This window comes from Aquarana catesbeiana, linkage group LG08, assembly GCF_042186555.1.
Source record: "Aquarana catesbeiana isolate 2022-GZ linkage group LG08, ASM4218655v1, whole genome shotgun sequence".
Taxonomy (NCBI): Eukaryota; Metazoa; Chordata; class Amphibia; order Anura; family Ranidae; genus Aquarana; species Aquarana catesbeiana.
The window spans coordinates 293,534,799-293,549,727 of NC_133331.1; the positions used below are offsets into that span (position 1 = coordinate 293,534,799).

The 14,929-nt window shown below is 44.7% G+C and overlaps 1 protein-coding gene across 1 annotated transcript in view; it reads left to right on the top strand.

Moving 5' to 3' along the window:
- The window catches only part of LOC141106803 (uncharacterized), a 164,869-nt gene that overhangs the window by 82,291 nt on the left and 67,649 nt on the right, over positions 1–14,929 (top strand). The window contains exons 15-24 of the mRNA XM_073597730.1: positions 3,325–4,170; positions 8,056–8,290; positions 10,449–10,607; positions 10,881–11,015; positions 11,104–11,227; positions 11,344–11,441; positions 11,523–11,744; positions 11,817–12,026; positions 12,182–12,317; positions 12,833–13,547. Of these exons, the coding sequence (XP_073453831.1) occupies positions 3,325–4,170; positions 8,056–8,290; positions 10,449–10,607; positions 10,881–11,015; positions 11,104–11,227; positions 11,344–11,441; positions 11,523–11,744; positions 11,817–12,026; positions 12,182–12,317; positions 12,833–13,547 (2,880 nt within the window). The remainder of the gene's footprint in view (positions 1–3,324; positions 4,171–8,055; positions 8,291–10,448; positions 10,608–10,880; positions 11,016–11,103; positions 11,228–11,343; positions 11,442–11,522; positions 11,745–11,816; positions 12,027–12,181; positions 12,318–12,832; positions 13,548–14,929) is intronic.

Genomic DNA, 14,929 nt, shown 5'->3' on the forward strand with positions numbered 1-14,929 from the left:
TGTCCATTAACCTTTACCTAACAGACCACTGATAACCAGAGATCTTCTGATGAGGTCCATCATATATTCCGTCACAGCCTGTTGATCCAGGCCTGGTTTATAAAACCCGTTAACCACTTAAGGACCAGCCTCGTTTTGGATTTTAGGTGTTTACATGTTTAAAACAGGTTTTTCTGCTAGAAAATGACTTAGAACCCCCAAACATTATATATGGTTTTTCTTGGAGAATAAAATGGCGGTCCTTGCAATACTTTTTTTTGCACCGTATTTGCGTTGCGGTCTTATAAGACCACTTTTTTTGGAAAAAATTCACTTTTTTGAATAAAAAAATAAGACAACAGTAAAGTTAGCCCAATTTTTTTTTATATTGTGAAATATAATGTTACGCCAAGTAAATTGATACCCAACATGTCACGCTTGAAAATTGCGCCCGCTCGTGGAATGGCGTCAATTTTTTACCCTCAAAAATCTCCATAGGCGACGTTTAAAAAATTCTACGGGTTGCATGTTTTGCGGTACAGAGGAGGTCCAGGGCTAGAATTATCGCTCTCGCTCTACCGGTCGCTGCGATACCTCACATGTGTGGTTTGACCACCGTTTTCATATGCGGGCGCTGCTCGCGTATGCGTTCGCTTCTGCGCGCGAGCTCGTCGGGACGGGGGTGTTTAAAAAAAAAAAAAAATTTATTTTTATTATTTATTTTACAATATTTTATTTATTTTTACGCTGTTTAAAAAAAAAAAAAATGGTGTCACTTTTATTCCTATTACAAGGAATGTAAACATCCCTTGTAATAGAAAAAAGCATGACAGGTCCTCTTAAATATGAGATCTGGGGGGTCAAAAAGACATCACAACTCATATTTACAATAAAATGCAATAAAAAAAAAAAAAAAAAATGACATTTGAAAAAATGTGCCTTTAAGAGGCGTGGACGGAAGTGACGTTTTGACGTCGCTTCTGCCCAGCAGTGTCATGGAGACGAGTGGGCGCCATCTTAGCCTCACTCATCTCCAGGCACACCACAGGGAAGGACGCGATCGCCTCCGCCGCTACCGACGGCTTTGGTAAGCGGCGAAGGGCACCGGATCGCGGTGGGAGGGGGGGGCCCTCTCTCGCCACCGATAAAAGTGATCTCGCGGCGAATCCGCCGCAGGGACCACTTTTATCTGAAAGCCAGCACGAAAACAGGGATACTTGGGTTATGGCAGCTAGCTGCTGCTATAACAACGATATCCCCGTTCAAAGTTTGGACGTACATCGTCGTGCGGCGGTCGGAAAGTGGTTAAGACTTGTCATAAGTAGCTTAGCAGGTATTAAAGGAATATCTGAAGGTTTCTACTCACAGAGACGGGCTTTATGGCGTATCGTAAAAATGTTTTAGCAAGCAGCGGAAAGCGAAATCAACATCTCCCTGCTGAGCTAAAATCTACACATAATTCATAACCTCTGTAGTGATTAACCACTTAAAGCGGCGTTCCGGCCGAAATTATACTTTTTAAATAAAAATCCCCCTATAATACACAAGCTTTATGTATTCTAGTAAAGTTAGTCTGTAAACTAAGGTCTGTTTTGTTAGTTTATAGCAGTAGTTTGTTATTTTATAAACTTACAGCAGGCCATGGCCATCTTAAGTGTGGGCATCTGAAGCCAGGCTGTGTTTCTTCCTGGATCTCATCCTTGCAGATCTCGCACATGCTCAGTGCAGCACAAGCCGTGTAATAGGTTTCAGGTCAGGTTTCCATAGCAACGACAGTGTCAGAGGAAGTTGCCGCCCCTTCCCAGAAGGCATTGCAAACAGGAAATGATGCGGTGGGCCGCGGCCAGGGAGGAGGAAGTGAAAAATGAATACAGCAGATATACAGGAGGTGCTGAGAAAAAAAAAAAAAATATATATATATATCCAATTCGTTTACAGTGCACAGTTTAGTGTGGGATGCTGAAGAGTTGTAAAAGTGGGTGGAACTCTACTTTAAAGACCAGGCCTCTTTTTCAGACTCGGTGTTTACAAGTTAAAAACAAGTTTTTTTGCTAGAAAATTACTTAGAACCCCCAAACATTATGCTTTTTTTTTTTTTTTTTCCTAACACCCTAGAGAATAAAATGGCGGTCGTTGCAATACTTTCTGTCACACCGTATTTGCGCAGCGGTCTTAAAAGCGCACTTTTTTTGGGGGAAAAAAATCACTTTTTTTTTAATAAAAAAAAAAACAAGACAACAGTAAACTTAGCCCCATTTTTTTTTTTATATTGTGAAAGATAATGTTACGCCGAGTAAATTGATACCCAACATGTCACGCTTCAAAATTGCGCCCCGCTCGCAGGATGACGTGAAACTTTTTACCCTTAAAAATCTCCATAGGCGACGTTTAAAAAATTCTACAGGTTGCATGTTTTGAGTTATAGACGAGGTCTAGGGCTAGAATTATTGCTCACGCTCTACCGATCGCGGCGATACCTCACATGTGTGGTTTGACCACCGTTTTCATATGCGGGCGCTACTCAGGTATGCGTTTGCTTCTACGCGCGAGCTCGTCGGGGCGGGGCGCTTTATATATTTTTTTTTCTTATTTATTTTACTTGATTTTATTTATTTTTTCACAGTTTTTTTTTTTTTTTTTTTAAATGGTGTCACGTTTATTCCTATTACAAGGAATGTAAACATCCCTTGTAATAGAAAAAAAGCACGACAGGTCCTCTTAAATATGAGATCTGGGGGTCAAAAAGTCCTCAGATCTCATATGTGGACTTAAATGCAAAAATATATAAATTTTTGTCATTTAAAAAAAATGACAACAGAAAAATGTGCCTTTAAGACGTATGGGCGGAAGTGACGTTTTGACGTTGCATCCGCCCTGCTATAGTATGGAGACAGATGGGGGGTCCATCTTCCCCTCACTCGTCTCCATACCCGGCCACGGACAGGTCCCGATCCCCTCCGGCGGAGGGCGCAGGAGAGCGGCGGGAGGGGGGTGGCCCCTCTCCCGCCGCCGATAACGGTGATCTCGCGGCGAATCCGCCGCAGAGACCACCGTTATCGTACACAGGACCGCCGGCTCAAAAAGATGGCTACCTCGGTTGTGGCTGCAGCTGCTGTCGTTACCGAGATATCCATCTTTAAACTGCAGACGTATATATGTACAGGAGCCGGTCGGCAAGTGGTTAAGTTAATAAAGGTGATTCCACTAAATGTAGAAGACCACGGGGGGCGTGGCCTGGCAGCTCATGGAGTAGGACGTGAGTAGAGAGAGCTCCTTCTCCCGGCACTCCTAACACAGATCCTGTGCTAATATCCGCGGCATACAAAGTTCCGATCTGTCCCCCAGTGATCCAGGCAGGTGTGGGGAAATGTCACCGCCGAAAAAGACGACCGGAGCGGCCGATAAGCTGTCACAATATCGCCGCCAGGAAAAGGAGATGCAGACCGAAGATGGCGCCGGCTCAGGTACAGACCCAGATCCCCATGCTGACGGCACAGTTAAAGTACTTGATGCCATAGCGGCTCTCCAGGGAACTTTGACAGCCAAAATAGATGAAGTAAAGATAGATATATCCCTGCTCAGGCAAGATCTATCTAGAGTGAGAGATAGAGTAACGGAGGTGGAAACCCGGGTCGGCACAATGGAGGATACTCTGTACCCTCTGCAACATGCTCAACAAGACATGCTGAGGCAAATTCAACAGTTGCAATCTCACCAAGACGACCTCGAAAATCGTATCAGGAGATGCAACCTTCGGTTCATAGGCATACCGGAAAAGGAGGAAGGCACAGACCCGGTCACATTCTTAGAATCTATCCTTACTACGCAATATGGTAGAGAAGCCTTTTCTATGATGTTTGCGGTGGAGAGGGCTCACCGCATCCCAGCAAGACCCCCCCCGCCTGGAGCGCCACCTCGTACATTTATTGCAAAATTCTTGAACTTTCGGGACAGAGATAAAGTTCTCCGTTTATCGAGGGAAAAGGGAAATATACAGCTAGGAAATACTCATGTTGCGGTATTTCCAGATTTTTCTAACGCAATACAGAAGAAAAGAGCGCAATTTCAAGATGTAAAGCGACGTCTGCGCACATTGCATCTTAAGTATGCTATGCTCTTTCCCGCCAGGCTGCGGGTGGAGGAAGATGGACGCGCACAGTTCTTTGAGGACCCTGAAGCTGCAGCAGCATGGCTAGACCGAAGAGGCCGTCCAGCATAACAACCGCTTCAACAGTGAAGATTCGACAGATGGTCGGACTTTCTTTTGCTAGATGATGGAAGGTGAGAAGGAGAACCATTGTTATGTATAACCTGGTAATGACATACAAGGCATAGTGAAATGCTTCCCCCTCCCCTAATCCCATCCTTCATATATCGATTACCACTGAGAAGTATTTCATCACCAACATCACTAAGCTATACATACTCACTATGGACAGCACTTTATATCTGCAATACTCCTCTTCCCCTCTGTCCCTTAACTTGAACTACAACCTGGCGGAATATATACAAGGAACTAAGTATGGCCTGAACACAAGCCTCACACCTTTCCTTGCAGACTAGGAACAAGAGAAAATTCTGACACAGACATAGCTCGGATCCACATGGAGGTGCCGTGGGAGGAGTATGGTAATAACTTCGATCCTCCTCTTGTCACCTTGCTTCGTGACTGTCAGTGGGAAACGCTTTTTGATTTTCGCCCCCCAGGAAATGGTTATAAAAAGCAGACCACGATTAGTGGCTACGCTAAGATTTGTGCCTCCAGCTGGTTTAAATAGCTGGATGTTAATGTTTGTTTTGCAGGTTCGGGGAAACATGCTCACGCCAAGTTGGGGAGGCGTGCAGCCGGGAGGGAAAGGAAGGGTTCAATTTTGTTATTTTAGTTTTGGGAAATGTAACATGGCTGTATTCTATGGTCATATCAGCACATATACCATGAACAGAAATGCAGATAAATGTGATATACACAGGAAGAGCTGGGTGATTGAAGATTTATATGTGAATGTGTTCTTGCCTGGCTGGTCTGATCTAACGGTACCTATTTTCTGATAAAATGACCTCTATTAAATTTGTTACCTGGAACGTAAGGGGCCTGCGAGATAGGATCAAGCGGACAGCGGTCCTGCAATACCTGAAATCACAAAAAGCTGATATCACTGCCCTGGTAGAAACACACATTACTGGGCATCTACAGGCAGCTTTAAAAAAACCATGGGTGGGATGGAGCTATCATAGCATACATACCAACCAGTCTAGAGGAGTCTCAATTATTGTCGCCAAAAAAGTGCAATTTGAGTTGGTGTCTTTGGAATCAGACCAGCAGGGAAGATTTTTGTTTCTTAATACACTTATAGGAGGGAACCCGCTCCTAATTCTGGCAACCTATGTGCCTCCCCCATTCGCGTCGGAGGTGGTCATGAAGGGATTGGCATTTTTGGCCAAGAACCCGTCGACCCCAGCCGTATGGATGGGAGACTTCAACATGGTCATGAATCCAGCATTAGACAGGCCATCACAAGAGAGCTCCCCCAGAGGTTCATCACAACACACTAGATTAAGCCGGCTGCTGACAGAATTCGCCATTACGGATGTCTGGAGGTGGCATAATCCATCCACAAGGGCATACACTTGTCATTCAGTGGGTCATCACACAATGTCACGGATAGATTATGTGCTAGTAACCAATACTCTGCTACCAAAGGTTACAGGCTCTGGAATCGCACCTAGAGCTTTATCTGATCACGCACCGTGCTGGATAACGGTATCTCTACTAAAATCCGCCCCCACTTCCCCATGGCGACTTAACCCCTTCTGGCTCACAGTACTACCAAACATAGAGGGCCTTGCGTTAGAATTACAACACATACTCAATGATAAATGTAACAGAGACGCTTTAGCTGCGGAATGGGACTCATTTAAAGCACACGCACGTAAATTACTGTCCCTCAGGATAAATAGATTTAAAACATCCTCCAAACTTATTTTACAACTGGCAACTGACAAACTGACTGAACTTGAAAGAGAATACACATCAGACCCTAATTCTGTAAATCTCCAAAGAGTTAAACTACAAACTAGAGTAGTTAATCACATGCATATAGAAAAAGCTAGACAACAAATTTTTTTCTGCAAACAGCGGGTGTTTGAGCATGGCGAACAGGCTGGTAAGCTCCTAGCATATTTGGCACATCTAAATGACAAACCCCCAGTAATAGTGTCCTTGAGTACACCACAAGGAGACAATATCACGGATCCCCCCCAAGTAGCGGCCAGGTTTCAATCGTTCTATGGTGAACTATACAAATCCCAGAATATTTACTCTCAGCAGGACATACAGGCCTATTTGCACACGATACACTTCCCCAGACTCAACATGGAACAAGTCGAGATGCTTGAAGCTCCTATAACACAGGAAGACATAACGGAAGCAATTTCCCATCTATCCAAATCTAAGGCACCCGGGTCAGATGGTTTACCTTTAGAATTCTATGACACCTTCTCAGAGATACTCATTCCTAAGCTCAAACAACTATACCACAATATTTTCAAATCGGGAATACTCCCCCCTTCTATGCAAGAAGCTCAAATAATAGTCCTACCTAAGGCAGGGAAAGACACTCGTTTTCCCGAGTCATATAGACCCATTTCCCTGCTCCAGGTAGACATCAAATTATTAGCCAAGATACTAGCCTCACGCCTCAACAAAGTAATTTTATCCCTGATTCACCCTGACCAAACTGGTTTCATGCCGGGCAAAAATACGGCCATGAATATCAGACGGTTATTCATGAACCTACAAGCCCAACATAACAATCACGGATCTAGGGTGGTGGTGGCCTTGGATACAGCCAAGGCCTTTGACTCAGTAGAATGGTCATTTTTATGGGAATGCTTAAAGGAATTTGGTTTTGGCCCTCGCTTCCTTAAATGGGTACAAATTTTATATCAAACACCGAAAGCAAGAGTACTCGTAAATGGGTGGCTTTCAGACCAGTTCCCCCTGGAAAGGGGTACACGGCAGGGGTGTCCCCTCTCCCCTCTCCTGTATGCACTGGCAGCCGAGCCGCTGGCGATTGCTATTCGAACGGAACCAGGTATTGATGGGTTACGTATAGACAATTATACCGAAAAAATAGGCTTATACGCAGACGACACCATCCTATATCTAGCAGACCAGGGTACATCGCTTCAAACCGCGTTAAGCATCATTGAAAAGATGGGAAGCTATTCTGGTCTGCGCATAAATTGGGATAAATCCCAGATACTCCCCATAGATCACTTTCCACCTCCGTATACATCCCAGGAACTCCCCTTAACTAGAGTTAATATGATTAAATACCTAGGGGTAATGGTTACACGAGACTTAGAGGACTACATAATTAATAATGTGGAGCCTTTGTTCTCCCTGATCAAAACCAAGACACAGGCCTGGTCCAGATTGCCCCTGGGGGTAATGGGACGGATAAACATCATCAAGATGATTTTACTCCCTAAAATCTTATATATAGTATGGCATGCTCCCTTATATATCCCTCTTAAGATCTTCAAGAAAATGGAGGCTATCCTTAATTCTTTTGTTTGGGGACATGGGCGGCATAAACTGGCCTGGCATATCCTTAAAAATCCCACATCTATGGGGGGAACCGCACTGCCGGACTTACAGGAATATTACATTGCGGCTCAACTATCTCATTTGTACTATTTCAATAAGTCTGAAATGCAGCGCTACAAAATGTTAGTATGCGAGGACCCAAGAAGTCCACTGTCGACCCCTTTGCAAGCCATATTCAGAGGGGGACAGATACACAAAAAAACCCCCAGATTCAATGGAGGAATGCTCTCACACCATCAAAAAATATGGGAAATAACTCTGAAACGGCTAAAAATGGGGCACATATATTCCTATTCTCCCCTTTGGCTTAATAATAACATGCCAGAACTCAAAAATATTCCAGACCCACAGGTGTGGGCCAGATACGGGATACTATACCTACATCAGGTAATGACTGATATGCGACCCAAATCCTTCCAATCTTTAAAAGATGAATACTCAATCCCACATCACCTATTGTTCAGGTACTTGCAGCTTCGCCATGCCCTACGCTCACAAACCAGACACTTAACAGGCTCCATTGCTCACCCTCAGGTTTTGGAAATAATCTTGGGTGAAGAATCCCAAAAACTAATCTCAGGACTATACCACACTATTCGCATACCTGAGATTCTATCTGTAATCCAGAAAGCCAAGTCAACATGGGAAAGAAATGTGGGAGCCATAGATGATACAGACTGGGATGAAGTGTTAGAGAATGTAAAAACGTCCTCACCCAAATTATCAGACAGGCTCACCCAGCTATATATAGTTCACCAAGCATACCTGACACCACAGAGGCTGGCAAAATTCAAACCCTCATATAGATCCACCTGCCCTTTATGTACTCATGGACCAGGCACCTTCTATCACCTGATATGGGAGTGCCCCACGATACAAGAATACTGGAGACAGCTGATAAAATTTTTGCATGATAACATGGGCTCCCCGGTTGTCTTAGACCCAAAATTATGTATCTTGGGGCTACTACCTGATACAGACTTAGACAAGTTTCACACTACTTTCATATATGAAACTTTATTCATTTCCAGAAAAGTTATAGCTCGCTCATGGATGCAAACCACACCTCCTAGTTTAGCAAGCTGGAAAAGAGATGTTAATAGTACCCTTCCCTACAAAAAAATGATTTACATACACAGAGGCTGTACTCAAAAATACTCGAAGATCTGGGACAGATGGGTGGAGGATGGAGAGACCTGTACATAACATATCCAAAACCGAGTATTGCCCGTGTGGATAGTAGAGCCATATCCGATACAGGATATATAGAACCGGACAAACATGAGATACTCACACGAGTTCAACCTTGTAAGAATACATTTCAAGTGCTAAAGTCTTCTCTTTAACTGTTCTTCATAGCAAACAACTGAATGTAATCACATGCATCTGTAATAATTATGACTGAATACTTGTATCAAGATATATCAAATACTAACTGTAAATCGGTGAATCTATGTTCAATAAAGTTGGATTTCCCAATTAAAAAAAAAAATGTAGAAGACCACTGCCATCATTTTAGTAGAGTACTAAACGCCCCCAATGTTAGGAAGGGCAGAGGGGAAGCGAGGCCCATTACTACTTCATAGGAAGGAGCATTTCGGGAGGTCATGAGGGGTCTTGTTCAGAAGGTAATTTTTTGTTGAATGATAAAATAGGGGTTGTCGTGTACAGTGGAACCTCGGATTGCGAGTAACGCGGTTTACGAGCGTTTTTAAAGAAAAAAAAAAATCCTGACTCGCTTTGCGAGCGTTGTCCCACAGGACAAAGAGAATTCAAGCCTCTGCGGTGTGCAGTACCGCATTTGGCCAGAGGTGCGGGGGGGGCGCCGGTGATGCTTGGAGCCACTCGGAGACACTCCATTCCCGAGCGTCTCCGGCGCCCCCCCCCCCCCCGCACCTCTGGCCACAAGCGGTACTGCATAGACAAGCAGTGGCTGTGAAACGGATTATCTGAGTTTCCATTACTTCATATGGGGAAACTCGCTTTGATATATGAGTGCTTTGGATTACAAGCATTCTTCTGGAACGAATTATGCTCGTAATCCAAGGTATTAGTGTACTCAGGATATTCATACATTTATAAAACTGTATCTCCATGATCATAAACATGTTTGACGTCCCCTTGGCCACTCCGTAGACCTTCCTATTGGGCAGGTCATTTCTGTCAACACCTTCCTCAAGCACCAGTAAGGAGCGGCTCCATCAGCAGTCTAGAACACTTCTTTACCATCGAAACAAAGAACATCTCCCAAGTAGGGATGAGCTCAGGTGGGTCATAAGTGGTCAAGGCGTTCCCCTCCTAGCAGCTGCACATACAAGGGGCTTATGTTTGCCTGTCCACAGTGGCAGTTCCATGTCGCAGCATTTTTAGGCATAACGTTCCAGCAGCCGGTGCTTTCTGTGAGCTGGGCTCTGGTGAGGAAGAGGTGGTGGACAATGAGTTGTCAGACTAGACTTGGGTTCCGCAGAGAGAAGATCAGAACAGCTGTGAGGATGAGGTCAAAGAGGGAGAACAGGAGCATGTTGGAATGGAGAAGGGTGTCCAACAACAAGAGCACTTCACAGTGGACAGCAGAGAACAGACTTTTTATTGACCATGGTGTCTCCACTGCTGACCATTCCCTTGTTGCATCAACTTGGGCGCTACCTGTATCTGAAACAACATGAGGCTCCACCGAAGAGCTGGCAGGAGCTGCATCCAAGGTGCCGGGGAAGCAATGGTGGCTTGAGTTGTCCTGTCTCCCTGCATGCAGGTGGTGTGGAATGGGGAGGGAGATAAGTGGAGCACACACAAACACTAAGTAACCCAATCTACATTGCCAATTCCCACTAACCCCTATATCCCCATCCTATTATAGTTCAACCAATACAGTCCAGATAATTCTTTACTATCCATCTACAGAGAAACCCACATAGAGCACATGACCACATCACTGAGGATGGAGGAGGTACGGAGTCTCATGACTGAGAAGATACTAAACCTCACCCTGGAGATCATCTACCTGCTGACCGGAGAGGTGAGGAGGATTCTGGGAGGTCACATGACATCACTCTTATCTCTATTAATAAAACACAGACCTGACCGGAGAGGTGAGGAGGATTCTGGGAGGTCACATGACATCACTCTTATCTCTATTAATAAAACACAGACCTGACCGGAGAGGTGAGGAGGATTCTGGGAGGTCACATGACATCACTCTTATCTCTATTAATAAAACACAGACCTGACCGGAGAGGTGAGGAGGATTCTGGGATTCTAACATGATATTCCTATTGGTTCTCCTATACAGAGATTTCCTCTTGTGAAGTCAGGTGATCATATGACCATCACAGTGCCTCCATGTGACTCCCTAAAACCTAAGAGACACAACATGGAGAAGATTCTAGAAGTCACCAAGAAGATGATGGAGCTGCTGACAGGAGAGGTGAGGAGGATTCTGGGAATTCTGGGACATTATCCAGTAACAGACAAGGGATGTGTCTGGATGGTGACTGTATCATTGTGTGTGTCAGGTTCCTATAAGGTGTCAGGATGTCACTGTCTATTTCTCCATGGAGGAGTGCGAGTCTTTAGAAGGACACAAGGATCTCTACAAGGACGTCATGATGGACAATCAGCCGCCCCTCACATCACCGGGTAAGAGGAGACTTTATTGTAAAGGAGACAGCAGTACGGAGGGTCCACCTAGATCCCCCATCATCTGATAAACACATAGAAACAATGTATTCAGTCAGTGTGTGTGTTTCCTACAGATGGATCCAGTAATGGGAACCCACCAGAGAGATGTCCCCGTCCTCTGTATTCCCGGGATTCCACACAGGAAGGTCACATCATCCCTCACCATCATCAGGTAGATGAGGAACAATCACTGATAGTTATGATCTATATACAAGCATGTTTGTTACAATGGCTGTTTTTATTATATATTTAGAGTGGAAACCTCGGGGATTATAATATTATTGTTAAAGAAGAGTTTAAAGAGCAGGATGAGGAGTATGGAGTTATGAAGGAGCTTTCTGGAGGACACAAGGATCGCTATAAAGATCTCATGATGGAGCCACCTAGTGGTAGAAACCCACCAGAGAGATGTCCCCGTCCTCTGTATTCCCGGGATTCCACACAGGAAGGTCACATCATCCCTCACCATCATCGGGTAGGTGAGGAACCATCACTGGTTGTTATGATTTATACAGAAATGTGTTACAATGTATGTTTTATTATTTAGAGCGAAAACCTCGGGCATTATAATATTATTGTGAAGGAAGAGTTTCAAGAGCAGGATGATGAGTATGGTGTGATGAAGGAGTTTTCTGAAGCATGTGAGGACCTCTGCAAGGTGATGGAGCCACCTAGAAACCCACCTGAGAGACGTCCTTATCATCTGTATTCCCGGGATTTCACAAAGGAAGATCACACCATCCCTCACCATCATCAGGTAGGTGGAGTTGAGGGTCGGGAACATAAAGTGATTGAACACTCTGACATGTGGAGACGATGTGTGGACTCTACAAGATGATATTTTCTATGTGATCTCACATCATAAATACTTCTATGTTACAGATGTTATTTTCTGCCATTCTGTTGGTTTAGGGTGAAGATCTGATTATCATGAAAGTTGAGGGTGAAGCAAAAGAGACGTATGTGAGGGATGATCAGCAATATACGGAGGAGGCTGGAATGACGAGGACATTCATAGAGGAGGACACTCCTACAGAGATCAGCACAGGTGAGACATCATATATTCTTCTCTAATCTCTGATCTGTTACTGCACACTGATTGGTCCAGAGTAGGGAGGGAGCTGAGTGATATCAGCCAATAATAGGTTGATAATGGTCACCTCCCTGTACTGATACCCGTCCTGGGGTTCAGCTGGCAGTATTAGGTTGTGTGTCACTCCTAGTTATAGTATCACAGATATGATAACACAGACTGAGCCTTTCTTAGGTTGGTCCCTCTTCTTCCATCAGACTTATAGCTAAATGTTACCATAAAACTCTATTACCAGTCTTGTTGGGATGAGATGTAAGAAGTTCCTGCTCTTCTGACAAGGCTGTGTAAATGTAGAAGTGATCTGGGAGGAGGACCAAAGGCCCTTTGACTGAAGAGGGGGAAGAGTCCCAGCTGGTTGGGACCTCCACAGAGAACATCTGCTCACTCATATCTACCTGATCCAGATGGAATCTTGATGGAAGTGAACTAACCCTCTCATATCTATTGATGATGTTTTTATATTTTTCCAGGACACGCCATGGAGAAACCCTCAAAAGATCGTCTCACTTTATCTCCAGGTTGTAAAATAAAAGATGAGGACATCACAGGAGATTGTGGAGGAGAAAAGACAATGAGCTCCACTATGGATGGTGGACTTCACAGTGTGGATAGACCATGGAATCCCCCTGACTCTGAGCAACCTCGTACTGTGAGGGATGGTGTCGGAATTCAGGGGGAGGAGACATTTTTTTGTCCTGAATGTGAGGAAAGTTTTAGCTCTGCATTAAGTCTTTCTCTACACCAGAGGTCCCACACGGGGGAGAAACTTCATTCCTGTACTGAGTGCGGGAAATGGTTTTCTCATTTGGGAGAATTCATTAAACATCAAAGCTCTCACATGGTAAAGAAGCCGTATTGCTGTTCTGAGTGTGGGAAATGTTTTACACAGAAACACATGCTTGTTAGTCATCAAAGAACTCACACTGGTGAGAAGCCGTATTCCTGCCCTGAGTGCTCAAAGCGCTTTACGCGGTCAACGAATCTTGCTATACATCAGAGATTGCACACGGGGGAGAAGCCGTATTCCTGTTCTGAGTGCGGGAAATGTTTTTCGCGAAAATCCAGTCTTGTTGATCATCAGACGTGGCACACGGGGGAAAAGCTGTTCATCTGCAGTGAGTGCGGGAAATGTTGGGCACGGAAATCAGAGCTTGCTAAACATCAGAGATCCCACACGGGGCAGAAGCCGTATTCCTGTACAGAGTGCGGGAAACGTTATACAAAGAAGTCTTACCTTATCAATCATCAGAGAACCCACATACCCAACCCACATACCTCTCAACTTTTATTGGTGTCCCCGGTGCTGTCTTCTATTTGAATCATTTTTTGCCATAATTTGAGCATCTCACACTGGGAAGAAGTGCTGGATGCCGTGGGAGCTTCATAATACCTTGGCATGGTCTTCTTCCTTGATTTAGAGGCCAGTTTTGAGATACTCTCTTCTCTTTCCTCTCTATTTTTGATATTCCTCCTTTCGTGTGGTCCTTCTCCTTCCATGTTTTTTTTTTCCCTGATCTTTATTCTCCCTTTTTCCTTCTCCTTTCCCTTCATTTTAGATTTGTTTTTTTTTTTTGTTTGTATTGGTTCTCTCCGCTCAGCAGTTCAGTGTTTTTCGGCATTTGGGATTACATTTTTTCTTGATACCGCACAGTGAGGAGACCATGTAGGGACAGGGGAACCCTTGGTGACATCTGCTCTTTCTAGGAAGTCCCCATCGCAACATATTTAGTGCTAGTGGAATTTAAAAACCTATAGGTGGTAGACTTATCTGCTTAAAGGTCCCCCTGTCTGATAACCCCCCTTCGGATGTGATATGTCTGACAACCCTTCTTTGGAAGTCATGTGTCCGACAAACCCTCCTTGGAAGTCATATGTCTGACAACCCCTCCTTGGAAGCCATATGTCTGACAACCCCTCCTTGGAAGCCATATGTCTGACAACCCCCCCTTGGAAGTTCATATGTCTGACAACCCCCCCCCCTCCCCCCTTCGGATGTGATATGTCTGGCGATCCTTCTTCAGAAGTCATGTGTCCGACAACCCCTCCTTGGAAGTCATATGTCTGACAAACCCCTCCTTGGAAGTCATATTTCTGACAACCCCTCCTTGGAAGTTCATATGTCTGACAACCCCTCCTTGGAAGTTCATATGTCTGACAACCCCTCCTTGGAAGGTCATATATCTGACAACCCCTCCTTGGAAGGTCATATGTCTGACAACCCCTCCTTGGAAGGTCATATGTCTGACAACCCCTCCTTGGAAGTCATATGTCTGACAACCCCTCCTTGGAAGGTCATATGTCTGACAACCCCTCCTTGGAAGGTCATATGTCTGACAACCCCTCCTTGGAAGGTCATATGTCTGACAACCCCTCCTTGGAAGGTCATATATCTGACAACCCCTCCTTGGAAGGTCATATATCTGACAACCCCTCCTTGGAAGGTCATATGTCTGACAACCCCTACTTGGAAGTCATATATCTGACAACCCCTCCTTGGAAGTCATGTCTGACAACCCCTCCTTGGAAGTTCATATGTCTGACAACCCCCCCCCCCCCCTTCTGATGTG